At 40.1% G+C, this 21,484-nt stretch overlaps 3 protein-coding genes across 18 annotated transcripts in view; 1 reads left to right on the top strand and 2 right to left on the bottom strand.

Annotated features, from left to right (window-relative positions):
* CPAMD8 (C3 and PZP like alpha-2-macroglobulin domain containing 8) overlaps window positions 1-1,455 on the bottom strand; it is a 59,765-nt gene extending 58,310 nt beyond the window's left edge. Inside the window, exon 1 of the mRNA XM_026105905.2 lies at window positions 1,375-1,455. Within this exon, the coding sequence (XP_025961690.2) occupies window positions 1,375-1,454 (80 nt within the window). The 5' untranslated portion in view covers window position 1,455. The remainder of the gene's footprint in view (window positions 1-1,374) is intronic.
* HAUS8 (HAUS augmin like complex subunit 8) lies at window positions 920-13,815 on the bottom strand. 5 transcript variants are annotated; one of them, XM_026105912.2, is made up of 12 exons: window positions 13,429-13,521; window positions 13,278-13,348; window positions 13,154-13,206; window positions 12,733-12,838; window positions 12,081-12,194; window positions 11,450-11,532; window positions 10,759-10,830; window positions 10,091-10,249; window positions 8,899-9,040; window positions 7,953-8,094; window positions 6,998-7,132; window positions 920-3,141 (listed from the first exon to the last, which is right to left on the bottom strand). In XM_026105912.2, the coding sequence occupies exons 1-11, from the start codon at window positions 13,449-13,451 to the stop codon at window positions 7,012-7,014; spliced, it is 1,086 nt and encodes a 361-aa protein (XP_025961697.2). In that variant the 5' UTR covers window positions 13,452-13,521; the 3' UTR covers window positions 920-3,141; window positions 6,998-7,011. The 5 variants fall into 5 exon arrangements, with proteins under 5 accessions (XP_025961697.2, XP_025961698.2, XP_025961699.2 ...); XM_026105913.2 differs by lacking the exon at window positions 920-3,141 and adding an exon at window positions 3,153-3,358; XM_026105914.2 differs by lacking the exons at window positions 920-3,141; window positions 13,429-13,521 and adding an exon at window positions 13,698-13,815 and having other exon boundaries at window positions 6,275-7,132.
* A 171-nt stretch (window positions 13,816-13,986) lies between these two features.
* Window positions 13,987-21,484, top strand: part of MYO9B (myosin IXB) — a 46,279-nt gene continuing 38,781 nt past the window's right edge. For 9 of the 12 annotated variants that reach the window (XM_064497370.1, XM_064497369.1, XM_064497366.1 and 6 more), the window contains exons 1-4: window positions 13,987-14,093; window positions 14,604-14,703; window positions 20,215-20,273; window positions 20,568-20,676. The gene's annotated coding sequence lies outside the window, so the exon portion shown is untranslated. Of the gene's footprint in view, window positions 14,094-14,538; window positions 14,704-20,214; window positions 20,274-20,567; window positions 20,677-21,484 lie in introns of all 12 variants that reach the window. The other 3 variants (XM_026105892.2, XM_026105894.2, XM_064497364.1) reach the window with 3 other exon arrangements.

Here is a 21,484-nt window from a genome sequence, read left to right as displayed (position 1 = left end):
ATTACAGCCTCTAAAGACTGCAAGCTGTCTTCTAATTATGAAAGCATGTGCTATCCTGTAAATAAGGCTAGAATCAGCTTGCTCTGAAAAAAGGAGGCTTTAGATATCATTTCAAACTATTTAGTTACTGAAATGGAATTTTCTGTGCCTGCCAAAATGAATCCTATTCAGTGTGATGCAACAGGTGTTGGAATTCCAGCAGCCGCCTGCAACCCACATCTGGTAATGGTTAGGAGTTTAAAGGAAGTTCTGTAAGAACTGCTTATGTATAAAAACTATTCATCAGTCAAATCTATGGGCCATATTCAGCCACCGCTTGCACTGTGCATAGTTCAGATTTTTATGTCGTTTACAAAAACCGGAATTCTGCTCCTCATGAAATTTTAGGAATCTCAGGCACTTGTCCAGGTCGAAAGTGTGTGTGGGATTCGTGCAGCTATAGTGGTGTGTCAGAGAGGTGAGGGAGAGCTTGCAGTTATAGAACAAGGTGTGAACACATCTAAATTGTACAAACAGCATATAAATTAGATCTATTCAGAACCATCCTCCTCAGCATTTTTCTCTTGAGAAGAATTTCTTCCCCATGTCCCCTCTACTAGTGAATAAATTAAACTACCCATGCAACAATTATCAGACAGGTACTAGTCAAACAATAACGGTTAACACTACGCTCTAAAAAACCACTAATCCTTGAGTACGGCTATTCCCAGTTGTGCCTCCTTTTGTGCCCCCCCCCCCCCCCCAAACAGGTTTGAATCAGTAAGATTACTCAAAAGAATCAAGTGGTAGGATCATGCCCTTAATTTATCCATGCTTACCCCAATCCCAGTGCACTGCCTCAGCATGAATGTTATCACTCTAACCTGCCACAGAGATGTCCAGGCCCAAGATCACGGTAAGGCAGAGGTGGTGATGAATATTCACGTAGTTAAAGATTTATGGAACACTTGTACATATTGTATAAATAAATAAAAAAAATGCTGCAGTAAAAACAGAGCTATTAATGGCTTGTTCCTGCTGTTAAATCCTGTACTCGCTAGATTTCAACAGAAGGTAGGTGAGAAAGTGGGACAAGTAGTTCATCATCAGCTTTAAGGAAACCACAATCATTATTTCCCCTCCCTCCCAATGGAAAAACATGTGTCAGTCATTCCATACGCTGGGACAAGAATAAGGTCTTAGTTAATTTTTACAATACTATATTCATGGCAAAAAAACCCACACCCACTTCTTTAACTGCTAGTTTTGTTCTCCCTTTTTTTTGTGTTTCTGTAACAGTCTCCTTTCTGTTAGCCAAACATAAATATCTAATGTAGAAACTGCTAACTGCAAAGTAAGTGTCCTCCTGGCTTTGCCATACTAACCCAAGCTTACCAGCAATGAAGATAATGTCTTTTTACAGAAACTACAACATCAGCTCCAATACAGACTGGTAGAAACAAGAGTGATCCCATCTCCTGGGAATACAAACATCTCTAGAACAAAATTACAAGGAAAGGTTAATTAAAGAGCACGTTTAAAATAAGAATATAATCTGAGCAGCACATAATGATATCGACAATATGATTATTATATAACTCTGACACAGAACAGGAGAAACTGAACTTTCAGTGTAATATTATATTTTAAATTCTTATCAAATGACTGAAATAGTACTAATAAACCATTAATATGGGCAGATACTCATTTAGAACAGGAATGTGCTTAATCAGAAGTAAGTGGCTGTCATTAGGGCATTTAATAAGAAATTGCTTTTTTGTTTTCTTCTATTATAATGAATTCTAACTTGCTACAGGCTCCATATACAATTGATGTAATACAAGTTGTGCATGGTCTTAGTGACTGGTGGAAGTTTTAGGCACAAATTATAAGGGACCTAGAGAGGCTGTGGAATCTCCACTCAAGAGTTATTCTAAACTCAGCTGGATAATGCCTTAAGCAACCTAATTTACTTCAAAGTTAGCTCTGCTAACTATTACATGATTCTATGACCTTTGTTCTGTAAGGAGTTGGAAGGGATGATTCCTTTTTTAACCTAGAGAGAAAGTCCATCTATATAATAGCTTTGCAGTTCAATTAAGGAGGGTACCAGATTTGGCAAGGGTGCGAGGAATCTCCTTTTATCACATGAATCATACTCATTTGAGAAATTTAATTTCATTCAGTTAAGGTGAAGCTGTTTTTAATTTCTCAAGGCAGAGAAGGCAGCAAGAAAGGGTTAAGGACTCTCGACATCTTTGGGTATTGCCTATGTAGCCTTCGGCAAACAGATATTATGCTTACTCTGCCCATACTCAGAAGATGTATAACTATACTAATATCGCTTTACTGTAAAGCTGATAATCACCAGCCTTTGCCTATGGCTTATCAGCTTGGGATCAGTGCTGCATTTCTATAGTTCTCTGTCTTCCACTTCAATCACCAAAATATTGTCTAAAAGTTCTGAAGAACTATGCAACAAAAACTGACTGCTGAAAGGACTAACTGGCACAAACAATATCTTTTTGGGTAGTCATCCTGAAAACTCTATTGTTCAATCAGCTACTGCATTTTTTTCTTGGGTGCAGTATATTAAAACAAGAAGTGAGGTTTGGGTATCACACTGGCTGTCTCTGAATATATGCGAGCTATATAAACCAAAAAGTTAGCTATGTCTTCTTAGAAGAAAATTGTGTTTGCTCCCTTAACGTATGTTTAAAATCTTGAAATAGCAGGAAACAGGATAGATCTTGTACATACACAGAAAAAGAAACAGCATAGGTCTTGCAAATACATTAACACAGAAACATTTTGAAAGAAACTGATGAGCAGCATTTGAGACTATTCTGCAAACCAAGTCCTCTTGTGCTTGCTTTACAGACCACACACAAATGCAGTGGAGGAAACAATCTAAAATTATTTCTGTGAGTTGAACAGGAATGCTCACATAATCACTGGAAATGCTCTTAATTGGTGTGGCTCAGTGGTGCAATTCAGAACTGTTAGATCCTCTGCCGCTGTGGAACTCTTTTCATGTCCTGGCAATCACAGTCCAGCCAGAAGTTTGTTTATCATGTTCAGTATGAGTTTCCGGATGTCCAACAAAGTAGTATTTACTCCAAGGCAGGGAAGACTGCAGTAATCCAGTAAGTTCTCATTAGCCTAAAATGCAGAAACATCTGCTGGGGTCATGAGCTGCTTACTTGCTGTTGATGAGCAAAGAATCAGCTCCATTTGCAGCTAGTGTGAACAAAGAATTAGAGCGTTGGGGGCTGGTGGTGAAGAGACAAACAGGCTTCAATTATCTCCTGGGCTGCAGCTCCACTATAGCACACCACAGGCAAGCAGGGATGCTCCCTCATGTTGACCCCTGGTGACCCTATCACAGGGAGCACAGAAACTGCATCAAAAAAACCCACTTTGACTCAGCCCTTCTGAGGCTGCTGTCAAGACAGGCAATACCAGAGTGACTCAAGTCAGACCTTTCCAAGAGATACCAGAATCTAAGCAGGGCAATTTGCACAATGCAAAGTTAGTTCAGAATGATCTTTACCAATCGCCTTCTAGACAACTAATGACAAAGTTTTGCCAAAGACAAATATCTGCATCTCTGTGCCCCCCCCCCCCCGCCCCCCATTAGCACTCAGTCCTCCCCCCGCCCAGGCTCGCAGAGCTAGTTGGCTTGTTTTACAGTTGTCTTCACTTTCTGGAAGAAAACAAAAACCAAAAAAGCTAACAAAAGCCTTAGGGCACAATGCTGCTAACATTTAGACAATATGAACTTCTGCCCTGAAGGATGAATACATAGATATTAAGTACTGCATTAGTTCAGACAGAACAAGCCTAGATGTACACTGATACAAGAAGGGGAATGTTCTTAATTCTAGGCGCAAAAGAAAAGAGACACCGATAACCAGAAGAAAAAGAGCTCTATATTATCACTCTTAAGCTCTTCAGGATTCCTACCAGATTCAGAGCTTTTGAGATATGTAACATTTCCAGAAAATGAGTACAAAATACAAAATAAGTGGTGCCATATCTGTTTAGCCCCTGCTCCAGCGATCTTGCAGTCTTTTTTGTCTGTACACTATTAGATATGACAACATTTAATGCCTATGACAATTTTAAAGTGGAAGAGCCTAAAACACTTTATTTCTTCAAAGAGCCAAAATGAAGCCACTTAGAACTAATATTCAGGAAGATCAAAATGAAAAAGACACTCAGTTCACAACAGTTCAAAATCCTTCCCTAGATAGGCTGAGCTGCTTTATCTGACACTTGTTCTACCATCTGTACAAAGACTTATTCAAGACTTCAGCTTAATGAAAAGAATGGCCAGAGCATTCAAATTAAGACACTATTACTCTCCTGAAAAAAATGAGTACACATCCCTGAGCACTTTGTTTTGTGCATGCAGTCGGCCTTTAGCTCCTTTAACCGTAGACTCCCACTTTGCCTTAGGCTTGCATAGATAATGACTGCCACCTGCAGCACCAGGGATGAACTGCTGCACCAGAAGATTTAGAGCCTCTGATTCGGACCACTGTGAGCAGAATCCCCTGCACACCCTTCTTCAGGGGAGGGAAGGACTAGTATTCCACTTCACTTCACAGTATGAATGCAAATGTAACACTTCAATAGCTTATAAAATGATCAGGGTGAGAAAGTCGAGAAGGAAGCTGAAACTACTTAAGACCTCTTCCACCCCTCCAAATTACTGAGCAAAAGGGTTTTTACATAACATTGTTAAAATTGGAGCACATATATTTATTCTTTAGATAGAAACTATGTCCCTGAGATCAACTGCACATTATTTAGAAATAAATACTTCTAAAAAAATTGTATTGTTCTCTGTTGCTTAAGTAATATTTTGGTATATATACTACAGTATCTCATTGGCGGAAAAATACTTGACTGAAGAGGATATGTTAAATTTAGGAGTCAAGTATTTCCTAAACTAGTGGGTTTTTTGGGTTTTTTTGTTTTTTTTAAGAACAGTAATCACAGAAAGGAATGCACTCTAACATCATGAAATTCTAGGAGAAACACTTCTGCCTTGTGTCTGTGCAGAGACAGAATTATGAAGACAGTATACCGTACATTTTTTTTATTACATCCCTCCCCTATCAAATTTAAGAACCCTCTTAATTTTCTAAGTACAGTTTGAGTGTCAGAATGACACACTTCTGATGAACAGGCTAAAGGCATGAGGACAAACAGCCAAGAAATTACCCTAACTTAGGAATAAACAGCTGCCTGACCAGTGGTTTCATTATACATGAACCTTTCTATTGAGAATTCCACCCAGGGAGGATAAAACAAACAAACAAACCAAACCAAAACAAACAACTTGTTACTAACCCGAGAATTGACTGCTTAGCAAAGTTCCCCATCCTGTGGTCAACTTCATAGGTGCAACTCCTGGTCCTGACCAGGGCTATGATCCTGCCGTTTGCAGCATCTATGATTCATGGCCTGAATGGCAGCACACACAGGTGAACTACTGGGTGCTGTTCACCCAACATGTTTGAGGAAATGGAGATACTAGATGAGTACATTAAAATTACTTGTTGCCCTCCTACTGGCCCATGGCTAAATTGCTATGAATAATAACACTGAAATTATACACAAGGAGAGTCTTAATAGTTATTGACTTCTCTTCTAATACACTGCACACCTTACTGATGCAGCTACTATAGCTTAACTTAATCCTATTTTTAAATAAGGAGACAGGATCTAGTTAGACCCTTAATACCAGCAATAGAACCTGAGACATTTATGAAGTTTAAGAATATTTCAAAGAGTGCAAGGGGAATGCTCCAAACATTTTTTTTGAGCAGGCAAAAAGGTCAATAGACACAGCTTAAGCCAGAAACATACCAGTACGCAAACAATGCAAAGCAGAGCTTTTGAAAAAACCATCACAGAGAGAGGTTTCACAGGTACACAATATGGGATGCATGTTTTTCAGACAGCTACACACATTCCACTTATAAAAATGGAAAGTATGTTGCGGGGGGAATGCCACATTTGGCATATATGTTCATAACAGATATTTTCTGTTTCTCATCCAGGCACTTACTCAGTATTTAGGTTAGAGGTTTCTCTCCACATTCACAGTCATCTGGTCTCAGCACTTTGGGTGCCAGCAGGACATGGCTTGCCTTTTGGACTAGTTAATGCCTATAAACCCATCACTGTATATATTGGGTAGTATTAGCCCTATATAAGCCCAGATAGAAAAAAAAGCTTCTGCAGGAGATAAATGAAAATATTCAAAAATGAAAACTATTAATACAGCAATGAAAGACTTTTTTTATTATAAAATGAAATTAGAGTCCTTAAAAAGAATGTGTCAGGTTAATATGAAAGCACGTCAGATTTTAGTAATTTGTTTCCAAGACAATTAGGTGACAAAACACCAAACTTTTCTGTTGCAAGTGACCAGGTTCCTCCCGTTCATCAGCCTCACTACTAGCTACCCATATAGCTTTTCCTCTTGGCAAATAAAGAAACAAGAGACAATTAGAGTTCCTCCAGAAGCTGCTCACCGAGTGATCAATGCTCACGCTGTATAATCCTGCAGATCGCCTGCCTAGATCAGCAAATGCACAGTACCACATGCACAATTCCGTACCTACAGTCTGATACGTTGCCCTTTAAAGAACACTATTTTGGAAAGAGATGCAAGTCAGTGCACTTGAAGCCAGCTACAAGATGGTAAAACAAGAAGAGTACGTAGGCAGTATTTGCTAAGAATAGCATTTCTTATTGTTTACCTTTCAGTACTGTCACGGAGAAAGTGACGAGGAAGGTGCCACGGGGAAATGAAAAATTCACATCTGAAAAAAGATGTTTCCTTGCAGGACATCATACAGAAGAGAACTCTGGCTTATGTTAGTTTAGTCATATATGTTGCAAGTTTCATATTCTAGTATCATTGAAAAGTTGGACAAGTCATATGTTTAAACAAGAAGTAAAAAGATAACAAGTCTGTTGGCACTGATTTAGTACCCACCCATCAATAAAAGTTCAGTTGAAGTACCAACGTTTCACAGCATCTAGTCCATGGTTCTCTTCGCATATTCTTTGATTATGCAGAGAAACTTCTTTACTGACTTCAAATGACAGGTTCTGCACTTGTGTGAAGCTCCTGGAACAAACCAAGCAGGCTAAATCAGTTACACTGGAGGATCATAACTTCTGCTTACCCACAAAGGCCATGTACCTGAAGATTCACAAGATTCTTCTACTCTATAGCCACCAGAGGAAAAACGTAAATTAAGAATTTGCTTCTCCATGGCAAGAATTTGGATAAGAGGAAGGGGAAGTTTGTAGAACAGGGAGATAGGTGTTTGGGTTCAGGGTCTATCAGCCTTCAAAGATTTCAGTTGTAGCCTCCTCTTCAGGAAGAGAGGAAAGGAAATTTACCATATTACATCTCTTCCTCATGCTCTCCATGATATTCTATATTTGTTGACACTATATTCAGAGAAGGAACCTTTCTGTGCTCTTTGTACCTGCTCAGGGATGATGCCCAATACAGAGGGAAAGTGCATGACTTGATAGGGAAGAAAGGAAAAGCCAGGCTACAGTTATATTTGTACAGTTATTCTTTAAGACTGAGTGCTTCCGGATCACTTTTCTGTCTCATGGAGTTCTCCACTCCTACATATTTGCACTTTACTAGTGCTACCCTTGCTCGCTAAAATTCTCAACAAAAGCATCAGAGACATCACGCTGAAGTGACTTATTTAGAATACACAAACAAGAAAAAACATCTTCCGTTTGACTTTCATGTAGAAGAGGGTAGAGACAGAAATATGTCTGCCTGCTACAAACAGAATTTAACTTAGTGCTAACAATTCTCTCAATTAATCCTCCAATACACAAGCTGAATTCAAAAGCTGAGGTCTGTAGGTTTGCTCCGAATATTGAGTTGGAGAGTCTTTTCACCCGATTCTTGTAAATACCTTTGAAGCTCTTTGTCCAGTTCCTGAAAGACTTCTTTAAGCTCTTTCAGTACAGTGGATGCTTTTGCATTTTCTTCTGCACAGCCAGGCTTAACTTCTGCCAGAAGCTCCTGTGTGACAGTTAAATGCTTTTGAAGTTCATCTACAATATAGGAGATATTAAAAACATTACTCAGAAATGCACAGTGGCATCAATTAATGTAAGATTACTTAACAGCTGAATAGTTGCAGTAACCAGAGACAAGTGAACCAGATATTGGAAAACCACTGCTTCCTCAGCATTCACAAATACATAATGAAAAAACTATGAAAGCCAAGTTATTTAATTTAAGTGAGGAAGACTAACTGCAGCAAGAGGTTATTAAAATCTGCTTTCTTGATGCTAGACAGATGAACGGTTAGAAAGTTTAAGTTTTTGCACAGACTTCAGTACAGACCACAAGTAAAGACTTATAAAGCAAACAGACTCTGATTCAAGACATCGTACAATATACTTAAGCTCTAGTTTTACAGAACAAGCAAATCTTTCCACATGGCTATATCCCTCAAATACAGGAAAAAAAAAAAGATCAAGATACTACAACTATACAACTTGCATATGCATTAGGAACAAGAAAGGAGAAAGAGGAATGTGAAAGACACAGATAAAAAAAGATACAGAAACTTGCTAAAAGAAAATATAATAACTGCCCTAACTTAGAAACCATTTTTCCTGCTACCAGATAAAAATCTTGAACACGTACACCTAAGTTGTTAAACAGAGACAAGAACTATTCAGAGCAAAACATGTGGCTAATGTTGCAGCCAGTGTCCACACAGACTGAAAGAAGAGCACACAAAATTCATCCAGTAGCTATAAATAGATCCAGCAATAATGACTTAAGAATTCTAGCATACTGAAAAACACTATTTGTGAAAGTAAGTTTGAAAATTCAAGTTCTCCTACCCAGATATGCTAGTGTATCCCCCTCTATGTGTATATTCTTCACAGGTAATTCATGTCTAGTGGCGTCCAGGGAAGCTGCAAAGCTTTTATATTGCTCTTTAAATTGTTCACAAACAGGAACAAGGGGAGCAAGTACTTCCATCTGAAAAAGACACATGATGAACTAACACTTCATCACAAAGAAGCCATTCTAGTAATACAGTTAGAATGCATGAGCTGGCTTATATCCCTATAGATTGTGATTCAAGTCTGGTTCAACACAGAAAAAAATAAAAAAAATAAACAAGTACCACTTTGAAATGCTCTTTGACAGAAGAATTCAAGAAGTTTGTGGTATGTTACTCCTATTCTACTGTTTAATAGGGTTTTTTTCTATCACCCCAAAATACCTAGGTCAATGCCAGTTTCCTCGTCACTGTAGTTCAGACGTGTTAGAAACGTAGCAGGCAAAATGTTTTGCCTTTGATCTTTGGACTGCAGATACAGCGTATTCCCCAAGAGACAAAAGTCTTCATTGTTTAATTTTTGCAAATTGCAAATCTGCAAATATGCAATGCGTATTTGTTAAAACCAAACAAAAGTTTAGCTTTTAAAATTAATTATTCCAACAATACTATCCTTTCAATTTGACACAATAAAACTAACAAAATACTGAGAAAGAGAGGAGGTTTTAGCTTCTAAGATAATCTATTATTAAGAAAATTGTTAGAAACTTGTCTTCTTACAGCTTGTCTTCTTACAGAATTACTGTTGTCTAACATATAAAAATAAGACAGATAAAGGGCAGAAGGTGTTTGCCTCTCATCTAAGGGTTAGCATCTCGGCTCTAGCCATGATAACTGTAATTGCCTAACTGCAGGATGTTCATGTGGTTTTAAGCCACTTATTTCTCTTCTGCATCAACTGTAAGCTGCTCTGGCAACTGGTGCACTATCGCTCCCCCTTGCCTAACAGCTCCGACTTCTCCTTCCTGCCTATCCACAAGGGACATCAAAAAAAAAAAAAAGTGACACAGGCATTTGTTTAGGTTTCTAGAGAGTATAACATGCCACAACAGGAAGTGGACATTTAGAGATGCATAAAATTCTGTACCTGCAGGCCACAGAAACAGAAATCTGTCTGAAGAAAGGAATACTTCATAACAGAGCTTGTTTAAACGTAGAGGAAGTGCGACTTGTAATAAAAAGCCTACCTGTTTATTTAATACATCTTCAAGTTTCTGCTCTTGCTCCTCAAGCAGAAATTCACGCTTCAACTCACAGAGCTTTTCCTGTTGCCTCTCCTTTTCTTCACACAACATTAGCAAGTTTTCTTCTGCTTTTTCCTCCAGCTGGGCAAGATTTTTTCCTGCCTATTAAATCCAAAAATATTCATAACTAAAATGATGCTACATCTAAGTAATTAACATACTCTGAAGCAGCACATGAAAGCCTCAGATTCAAGTTCAAATAGCCTCAATTAGGGAATTAGAGACCTCATGCAATGAGCACAGTATCTTTTAAAGCCACTCCATCTTCTCCCCTCATCCCTGCTGATATCTTTTGTAAAGGAAAATTATACACATTCAGTACTGAGTGAACAAAGTAATTGCTACACCCTTGAAATACAAACACTCTCACCTCCAGTTTTTCTAAGAATTCTGCACCCTCCACCCATTTCATGAAGAACTGGCATCAGTCTAATGAACCGGCACAGAATTAACTCCAGGAAAGTTTTCAAAGCAAGTTGTATAGCTCCACAGACACATATATATGAAATCATAAAAATCTAACTTTTATGAATCAGAAAGCACAGAAGAACTTGATATGGAAGAGCTGCCCAATTTCCATCTGAAGTACCAAATACTTGACTGACTCTCACCTTTACTCTTAGGTAAGTTAAAAGCAGTGTCTGAGATTCCAGCCATTCGTTCAGAACACCAGAATCAGAGTTCTTTAAAAAAAGAAAAGAATATACTAGCTCAATTTCAGTATTTAAACAATTATTTTTTCAGCATTCAAATAAGTTATTGGAAATCTAATTTGTGCCCAGAATCAGCATTATTATCAACAACTGTCAGCTGTATGAAGGAAGTTTGGGTTTTTAAACATTGCATGTTAACCATTGATACCTAACCAGCTTATTTATTCATTGTTCCACCACTTTTCCTAGCATTTTCAGCAGATGTTCAAAACACTTGTAGAGAACTCAAAGTTTCAATGCTATGTTGAATGCATTGCTGTTACAAAGCACTTCAGAATTAGATTGAGTCACTGTTAATTTTCTGGTGAAAAAGTGTCAAGAGACATACAGGAATACAAGAAGAACTGACTTGAACAAATGCTTCAACTAGAGCAGACTATCACAAGAGGCAAAAGCAAAACTTCGGTCTGTGTTGTTGAGATTTATACCTGTTCTACTAGCACTAGAACAGACCTACCATCTGACTTCTGCCATAAGGCTTTACGTCATTCTGGAAACCTTAACTTTTGTTACCAAGGCAGAGATAAAGAGAAAATACTCATCTGGCACATTTCAAAATAAATATTTAAGACAAAGCAGTGAGACTCACCACATTCTGCTTTTTTCCACTTGTCTCTGTACTTGTTTTGCAAACAGACTTCGAACTAGGAGTCTTTTTGAGGAGAATTTTGTCTGTATCAGAACAGGAGAGATGTTATTACTCTTTTTTTCCCCCCCCAAAATGCATGAAGCAAGACAACATACCATGAAGTTCAAAGGCAAAGAAAATTTTGAAATGACTGTGTGTTCCAGTAAGAGAGACTTGTGCTCTGTTTCTGGCTCTGATTATACTCATGACAAGATGTGGCTCTTACAAGCATTTTATACTGATATTCAGCTTTACATGACAGTTACAGATAGATGTGGTACAGTTTTCAGAAGGACTGATTAAAACCCATCTATTGCAGAAACAGAAATTTGAGGGTGCTTTGTTCCTTAACATTGCATGTCAATTAGAAAAAAAGAGTACCAAGAAGATATTCAAAATCAAGGTTAAATTAATCTCCAAAGTCCTCAATACCTCTGCTTAATGACACTTATTTAAAAATAAGATTTACCTTATTTTTCTTTAGCAGTATCTTCACATGAATACAATACAGCATGAGTGTTACTGATAATGAAGTTATACTACAATAAACTACAAATAATAATACAAGAAAGTGAATTTGAGTGGCACTTACCGTTAATAGCTGAAAGATCAAGGTCAGGTCGAGTAACTTTATCTTCATCTAATAATGTGGATTGTAAGTCACCTTTCTCAAAACTGCTCTGATTTAATGAATGAGGGACAGCACCTGTAGCAAGAAGCTGTTGTCAAACTAAAATAACTAGAACAGATTCTGCACAAGTCTACAATTGTATATTCTTTCACTAACATGTGGCAATCTCATGGGAACTTTTAAACATTTACTTTATACACACCATTTCTAAAGCTCACAGAACATTCTTCTGCAATTCTTGCAAAAGAATTTAAAAAGGACAGTTTTGCAGATAGTTTATACGTTGAGGGACTTGTGGTGTTTTACACTAGGTTTACTGTAAAGATTAAAGAAAAACCTGAGGCAACGATGAGGCCATATTGAAAGCATAGTTCAAGGTTTTGCAGACAAGGCAAGAGATATACTTACTCTAGACAACTCAATTCTCAATTACTCAATTCGAGATTAGTTTTGCATGAGAAAGTCAAGACAAGAGTTTAATGCACTTCAATTTACACCTCCTAATCCCACACCAAGTTCATGCATCTTGCAAGATCTTAGCTGTTAGGAAATCCACAGGTTGGAAATAAAGGTCCTCAAAGAACAGCTTTTAAATTCTTCTTGAAAAACTTACCAGCAGAAGTTTTGCCTTTCTGAGGAAGAACTGATCTGTTTTGTAGGCTCCCTCCTTTTTCAGATGGTTTAACAGTAGAAGTTGTAAAAGAATTTGCTGAACTATCCTGACAACCAAGAAACAGATAAGACTGAATACAAGCAGCAATTACAAGCAGTAACATTATTTTACTCCTATTTGAATGATGACAAATAAACAACTACTATCCTAGGGCATCTTGTTGCTTTGCAAATCAGCTGAGTACACTCTTAAGATCCCATCCCAGCCTGCATCTATTTGCCAGTAAATAACGGCTCCCTCACAGCCCCAGCAGAGCTGCCTTTTATTTAGACCCCGCTTCCAGAAGTCCAAACCGCTGCCTAGGACCATTTCTAGTCTTTGCTGAGAGACCCCCGAGCCCCGCAGTGAGGCGCCTAAGTACCTTTTTCTTCTCCTTATCGTACTGCAGGTAGCGGGACCTCACGACTCTTCCTCCTGGAAGAGAGGCGGGGGGGTTAGGCCGGGCCACCCGCCTCCGCGGGCTTCCCCCCTCACCCCGCGCCTACCTTTCCGCTTCTGCCCAGACGCCTCGTCGTCCGCCGCCGCAATACTGGAGCTGTCCGCCAGCGCCGACACCCTGCAGAGACAGAGCGGGAGGTAAAAACGCCGACGGAGGCGGCGAGACACACCCCGTCCCTCCTGCCCCGCTGCCCTCACCCGCCGGCCGCCTCAGCCGCCATCGCCTTCGAACTGCCCGCGCAGGCGCAGCGCCGCCCCCCAGGCCGCAGCGCCGCGCGTCCCCTGCCGGCGCGGAGGGGCAGCAACGGCCGCGGCGAGGCCGCGACCCGCCCCGCGCTGCCCCGACGGGGCGAAACGGCCACCTCACGCGAAGGGACCCCCCGCCCCGGGGCTGCGCCCGCGGAGGGGCTGCGGCCCCCCGGGCTGCGCCTGCACACGGGTGCCACGGGCCCCTCAGAGCTGCCTACAGGCCGCAAGACCCCGGCATCTACTGCGGTTGGAGAAGGGCAGCGAGCGCCGGGCTCCTTCGGTTTTGACGGGGGCACACCCGCTCCCCACCGCAGGCCGCCGGCTGGGGAAGCGCCCGGCTGCCTCCCGCTCCCGAGCTCTGCGCGGAGCCGCCGGCGGGACGAGGCCGCGCGCGGCCCACTGCAGCCGCAGGCAACGCTTCGCGCCTCTCGCCTCAGGGCCGCAGCAGGCGAGAGAGCGGGAGGGGGAGTGAGCGCATGCGCGGTGCGCGCGCGGCGCTGAATGGGCCGCCGCCCTGCCTCCCCCTCCCCCACCCGGAAGTGCCGAGCGGCGCCTCGGCGGGGCCTGTGGCGGGCGGCGGCGCCGGTCGCCAGCGCTTCCCCCACCGGCGTGAGGTAGGCGGCGGCGGCGTGAGGCCCGCGCCCCGGTGGGCGCCCGCCCTCCTTCCCTCCCCCTTCCACGGGCTGAGCTGTTTAGCGGGGGGCGCCGCAGAGGCGCCCGGGTCTCGCGGGGGGCGCGGCGGGGCCCTGGCCGCGGCCGTTTCCCTCAGGAGGGGGCCGCGGGGGCGGGGGCGGCCGGGCCGGGCAGGCCGCGCTGCTGATGCTGCTGCGTTTTGCCTCTGCTGTGCCCAGAGCGCTGGACGTGTCGCAGGCGGAGGAGCCCGCCTCGCCCGCGCCTCTGCCTCCCAGCCCACACAATAGGCGCCGGGAGGATCCCGCCGCGATGTTCGCTCCCGGCTCCTGCTTGCTGACCTTTCCACCGCGCTGCTCTCTCCCGTGACGCCTCTAACGACCTGCCCGCGAGCGCCCGTACACACACCGCGCTGTCTTCTCCCCCCAGGCTTCCTTAAAACTGTCTTTTGTCTGTTCGTTTGATTTTGGGGGCAACGCTTGACAAATACCAAGGCTCTGCTGCGTTGACGCCATGCTTTATCACGCTGACCGTCGTTGCCTCACTGATGCGTGCCTCTCGCTGTTTGTGTCTTGGTAGCGTTTGGGCTTTTGGGTAAGTTTGGCTTTGCAATCTTTGGAATGTAAAACTTTTGCAAGCTGGAGGCGGCCTTTTGGTATGCATTTATAGACTAAATGCAGCAGAGTTCTTTCCTGATCCATGACTATTGTGACAGTACAGCTGATACAGTTGTATGTCATCCTAGCATGAGACTAGATGACTTTCTAATATCATTGTTAGTCTTGTTTTTTACCACTTTGTAAATATTTTGGCAAAATTCTCCAGCAGCTTTGTTTGCAAGTTCTTTGTGAAAAGTGAGAAGTACTTTGTATCCCAATGGATTCTCATGTTCCTTGATTCCAGCTTCTGGATGGGTAGCGATGTAGCAGAGGTCTGGAGATGATCTCAGGCTTCCGGCAGATGTAATTAGCCTTTCAAAGATGTCATTGGCATCCTCCCACATTACTCCTTAAGGTGGATTGGTATCGGTTTGTCTACCTAGCTATCTGCAGATAAGACTTTGTCATAGGTACTTAGGAGATCTCTGATTTCAGGTCTGTTAGCTGAAGTACATGACTGAAGCACTTGCCCTAAAGTAACAGTGTGAGGTAACCCTGCATTCCAGTTTGATATATTGGTGTCACACCCACCAAGTTTTAGTAAGCCTGTGGTGCCTTTAACTATATACCTTGTCAGGAGGAGGTCTAGGAGAGAAAATGTAGGGAAAACAGCATGAAGAACTTCTGATGTAAATGTATATTCATCTTAGCTTCAAGATTCTCTGTAGTTCTTCTCTGAGAAGAGTTATTTTTGATTATTTTCATCTTTGAGCTTCAGAAACGGTACCCCTAACAATGAGATTCTTTACCTGCTGTAGGCTAAAAGTACAGTAACAGCTTCTTCACTTGTCAGGATGATGTATCTTAGGCCATTTACTTCACTGCTAGTGTTAACTTATTGACATCAAACCTGGGAGATACTACAGTAACATGTTGGACCTGCTTTTATAGAACTGAACTTTTTTGGTTGTTGTTGTTACCCTGCATGAATATTTGCCTTAATAAAAAGCTTTTTCAGTAGTTGAAGGCCGTACTTTGTGCAGTGACAGGGCAGCTGTCTGTGGAAATGGGTATTGTAATCAGAGTGGGAGGATTTATAGGTTTGTGTTTTTCTGTGGAACCTGAAACATTTGCGGAATTGAATAATTTAGATGAATACAGATGAAAAATGTAAGTGAGGTACACCTAGTAAGTAGAACTTTGTACAGACAGTTTTTAGAGGAATAATGATTCAAACATTAGACCCATTGAATAATCCTGTGTATGAATAACTGTTTGACTCATATGCACATAGTCCAATATTACTTAGGCTAAATATGGCCTTTCCGTAGCTGGATGGGCAAATATCATGGTTCTCATATCTTAGGAATTTAAAAAGGAAAAAAATCCTAAAAGATGCAACAGTATTAGCTGTTTCACCAGTCGGGGGGGAGAAAAGTCATGAGTTATAATTGAACAAAAAGTCCATGGTTCAATACGTTTTTTGTGAATTTGAAGGATGAAGGGGTTTATTAACTCAAGCTTCTAAGAAACAAGACATACTTATTCTGTCTATCTTCTCTGACTTTTGAATTTTTTGGTCAATTGCAGTTACATTTTATTGAAACAGAAGTCTGTAACATGGTCTGCTATTTCTACACTGTTAAATATGGTGAATAGTTTTTTTTAGGAGGGCTATGTACCGGTGGATGGTGCCGTATAAAAACGTACTGTTACAAGTGTTAAAAACTTGTATTAAAAGAGTAGCACTTTGAGGTTTGAATCTCATGCTTAGTTTATAAATGCATGCAAGTTTTGGGGGGGTTTTTTGTTTTTTTGGGTTTTTTTAAGGAGAAAATATTCAGAACTGACCAATATCAGGAAGTAAGGCCTGAGATACTTATAAGGAATTTTTTTCAGTAGGTGGCTTTTTAGTAAATTATCTGTTTTCTGAAAGGGTTGGCACTGTCTGTATTTCAGAGAATGAAAATTCAGAGGCTTTGTCTCTTAGGATATCATGTTTTCTTCATTTAGCAAGTGACTTAAGTGTGGCTTGAGGACTTGCTTTTATCTAGGTTTTATTGTGTTGTTTGTAGCTGATACTATGTCACCAATGAAACTCAAGGTAGGTCCCAGCAAAATTTGCCCTTCTTTCAAAGAACTACAGCATTTAATAGTAACTGTTTTTAAAGCTATTTATGATGTTTGTAGGTTCTGTTGCTGATGAGCCTTCTTTTTCTTTTTATTCACACAGTACTTAGACCTAAAGTTTCTTAAGAGAATTTCTTATCAGTGTAATTGAGCAGTGCGATTTTGACTTCTTTTGATGACAGCTGTAATGCCATTAATGATAAAATTAAGAAAATTACAAAAAGTGGTGAGAATAGCATCCAGGGCTCTTCTGATTATGCTGTTTGCCACAAATGCCCTTGGTTGTTCTGCCTTCATTCCTTGTTTTTTCCACTTCTATCATAAGAGCCACATTTTCATTTCCTCTGAATCATACTCAAGTGTACATCCATAATTCTGACATTACACTCTTTTAAGGTAATAACATGCTGTTAGACCTTTAATGTCACTGTAAGTCTGATAAGGTATCCTGGGCTTGTTGAGGTTAAATTGTGCATCTGAGTCATTAAGGGGAAGCAGAGGTCTGCAGCTTAGGTGATCTGAGAGTGTAGATTGGAATCAGGGTCTTAAGGGCCACAGAGAGGAGAGAAAACTTAAACTGAGAAGGAACTACCTGTAATGAAGGTAATGTCTCTGACTTTCCTGTAATACGTCGCATAACTTGCATTGCAGTCCAGTGTCTTGGTTAGGCAGTCAATGGCAGAAGTTAGCTTCTCTGGCAGCAATGACTAGAAAAAGCAGTGACAAATATGTTATGAATTTTCATGCTCCATTCAGAACTGCCTCTTTTGGGGTTGAAAAAGGGAAGAGCTTTTGATTAAAGACAACCAGGGCTCTAGAGTTGTTTAGTCCAACAGAACTGCAGACAACCAGGGAAAAATACTGAAGTGTAACTAGAATGCTTAGCAATTTTCAAGTAATCTACGAATGTCTGGAATATTAAAAAAAGGGGGGAGGAATTTAATTGTGCTCTACTAAAAGCAACTGCATGTCTCTATGAAGTTTGCTATAGTAAGGCTGAAGCCTTGCCTTAACTGTAAAGCACAGTTTATTCTTGAAGTTTTAAGGTGTCTCTACAACCTATGATCTTGCTGGAAATTCCTTGCTTTGGAAACCAAGGATAAGTTATAGTTGAATATTTTTGAAATCGCTAAATGTTTGCAGTTTGATTTTTGGGGGGTGGGGTCTTCTTTTGGGACAATAATTGGTGATTTTGATACTAAAGAATATTAGAGGTCAGGCAATTGTGATATATTTCTACTTTCATGTTGAAAGATACTTGGTGAACAATGCGAGAAGCTTGAAGCTTTCAGGTTGAGGCATGCAGCACTGAAAATGTACGTGAAAATGTGAAGAACTGGAATATTATAAAGTTCGTCCTAGACAATTTTGCTGTAATGGTAGCTTTCCCTTTTTAGCTTCACTGTGATTCATTGACTAAACATGTGGTCTCAAATTATAGCCTTATTTAAACTAAAGAGATACCCTGCGCTGACGGGGGCAAAGTCCTTTTCTAGAATTTTACTACATTATAAAATGTTGGCTTTAATGCGTGTTATGAAAATTGATTTGTTTAGTAGAGACTTGAAGATGGTTAGAAAATATCATCAAAATTGCCATATAGAATTTACCTTTTTTGCTTCTCTATTTCTATTAATGTTGTCTAGACAAAAAGTGAAATTTTGCATTAATGCTGAAATATGTAGCCTGCTACATTTCTTTCATAAAACATTGAAGTAGTTACCTGAAATGCTGCCCTTCTGAGTGATTTCAGTGGCAAGTATAATCAGTTCTCCAGTGATGGACCAAATAGTACAGCCCCATGTTGACTTAATTATTGTTGCATAAAGCTAGTGGGGTTTTGGTACATTTTGACTTGCTTATAGCTTATATAAAAATTAATATTGCTTTAAACTGTTGTCTTACAGGCTTGTTATATTAGTGTTGTTGTCAAAGGTACAGTTACTTTGTAGAATTTGGAAAGGTAGGGTTGGAGAGGACGGAGAGTAACAAAATCCTGGAAAGAGATTTTTAGGTTGATTAGACTTGCTTCCATTTTTCTGGATGTGTTGGAATTATCATTCTAGGATAGTTGGATATGGGGGACCTATAACTGGTACCTTCTGTTTAAATTTGTCTTGCCCTGCTCCAGGTTTCCCATTTTTCTTCAATCTCGCCTGAAAACAGGTACCTTTAACTTGAATATTTTACACTGGGACAACAAACCCACTGTCATTAGGGCAAAAATCATACATCACTATATCCTTTAACATGCTAATCCCATGCAGCTGTTGCCCCACGCATGCCCACAGTAGTACTATAGTCTAATGGGTTGAACAAAAGATTAAAATCAAAAGCTTTTCTTTTCTAATTTTGCATGATTTTTTGTCTTGCCCAGCTTGCCTAATTCTTCCCCTGTGTTTGCATCTGTAAAATAGGAGTATGGTGAGAAATAATACTTTGTTATGTTTCGCAGATGCTGATGACTGTACTTAGTCAATTTTAAGTACTATGAAGACATACTTGTGCTACTAAAGGCTTGTGAAAAGTAAAACTCATTTTAAGGAAAACAGGAAGGAGTCTGAATGTGAAGTCTAAAATTAGTTGATGCACGCTTAGTGCCAGCTTCTGTCTCACGCTTATTAAATCTTCTAACACACGGCTTTATTTTGCCCCATGCATTGGAAGGGAGCTCCTTATAGGAAAGAGCATTGAAAGAAATTTGAGGTAACTTTGTAGAAATTTCTAGCTCTTACAAAGAGAACTCAGTAGTGGTTGGGCTGCTCTTTTCCTGAGTATGCTGCTTTGCATGCTGACCAATATGGTTTCATTATTACCTTGTACTCTTGTATTTCTCCTTTTTCTTCCAGTATTCTCTGCACCTGAATTCAGGCTTCTGCTTCATCGATGAACCAATTTACATTGAAGCAATAAATATTTCAATTGCTTAAAAACTTTCTAAGTAACTATAGAGCATAAAATTAGAAGGAATCATTGTCATCATCTGTTCACTCTACTCTTAACATAAATTAGAGGGTGATACCTAATTAACTTTTCTGACTCGGAAACACATCTGTGAGTGGGGACTGGCTGATTTTCTGAAAAGAACTTTAGCAGTCAGGCCTCTTCATTGGTGTCAGTTAAATCTTGCAACGGAGGGTAATCTGGTGATGTTTCTGTTACACTAGGCTGAATTTATCTAGCTTTGAATTCCAGCTGCTGACTCTTGTTATAGTTTCGTCCTTCAGACTGTTGAGGGTTATCAAATTCTAGTTCTCCATGCAAGGACTTGAACTGATATTGTTCTACCCTGTGTGTTTCTCATAGACAAAGCTTCTAGAGCATTTCGCTGTAAGGGGATATTTTCTAACAGATTTTTTTGTTGTTCTTATCTCAGCTACTTACTTGAATTTTGGATGTATTCTATATGAAGTCATGCGCCTTCTGAGCACAAAGGTAATATGGCTGCCCAGCTAAATATTCATTTAATGTGTTTGGGAATTGCGTTCACTGTTGTGCTTGTTATGTTACATAAGAATCTCATGTTTAAATGATTATCCGCTATGGTTTTCAAACCTGCTGATGTGACTTATTTCAGGTAAATGTAAAGTTATGCATCTATAAACCGAGCTGAAATTTGTTTAAGGTTTTTTGCTTATTCCTATACTACCAAACTGTATCACTGACCTAGCTTTTTGATTATTTACTGCTTTCTCAATCTTTGTATGATGCACTTTTTTTTTCTTTTAGAATTATGATGAAAATATGTACTTTGATGCCAGGAATCCAACTTTACTAGAATCTAACCCTCCAACTGCTTGACGATACCTGTCCGTAGTTGAATACTGGGACCCATCAGGTAGCCAACTTACAATCTGTTCAGTGTATGCTATTTTACTTTTATGTTCTAGTTTGTTACTCAAGGTATTGTAGAGTATGAAGTCAGATGTATACTGAAGGCTACCTATTTTAGGGCAGTATCATCATCAACCAAATTTGATACCCTAAGAAAATCGTAAGCTAATTGGAGAGTGGCAGTATTTCCTCAAACCTCTATTTGGGTTGACAGATTTCCTCAGCCTAATTCTTAGGTAGAAGATTTTAAACATTATGTTATTTCTTTTGGGACTCACATAGTACGATGATTTACAGGTTCTTGCGAGTTTTTTTCTTTTTTTTTTTTTTTTTAATAAAGCCATATATTTTTTTCCCAAATGTCTAGTGGTTTCAGTTAGTAAATCTGCTTAAGATAGATGGACTTATGTAACCAAGAACCCAAAGGAGTGATATGATTGTGTCATACCTAGTTACCTTTGATACCTAAGGCAAAATGAGTAAATTTTCATTTATAGCTGGATTACTGAGATTGTCCTTTTGGAAGATTGCTAAGATTAGTTCTGAGCATGAGGCTGTGGTCCTGTAGCATAATCCAGTCTCTGCCATCATGTCCCCCCCTTTTTTTAGCTGCTATAGGCCTTGGGTTATGTCCTTCTTTACTTCTGTCATTGCTTTGTGTGATGAGGATTATTAGTAGCTATTTATATCTGATTTTGTTGAATAAAGCTTCATAGCAGCTTTGAAATATGCATATGCTAATCATGGTATTTACTTTTACATCTACCTTTTATAATCTGCATATTGTGTACTCTAATTTTTTTTAATTGTAG

This window comes from Dromaius novaehollandiae, chromosome 25 (genome assembly GCF_036370855.1).
Source record: "Dromaius novaehollandiae isolate bDroNov1 chromosome 25, bDroNov1.hap1, whole genome shotgun sequence".
In the NCBI taxonomy this organism is placed as follows: Eukaryota; Metazoa; Chordata; class Aves; order Casuariiformes; family Dromaiidae; genus Dromaius; species Dromaius novaehollandiae.
This window is presented reverse-complemented; position numbering and strand designations above follow the sequence as displayed.

Bases quoted from the DNA above. Each gene is read 5' to 3' on its own strand.
- HAUS8 (XM_026105912.2), bottom strand. From the start codon at position 13,451: ATGGCGGCTGAGGCGGCCGGCGG. The intron at 11,533-12,080 runs GTAAGTGCCACT...GTTCTGATACAG, and splicing joins TGATCTTTCAGCTATTAACG to ACAAAATTCTCCTCAAAAAG. The intron at 10,831-11,449 runs GTGAGTCTCACT...CTTTTTTTAAAG, and splicing joins GTGGAAAAAAGCAGAATGTG to AACTCTGATTCTGGTGTTCT.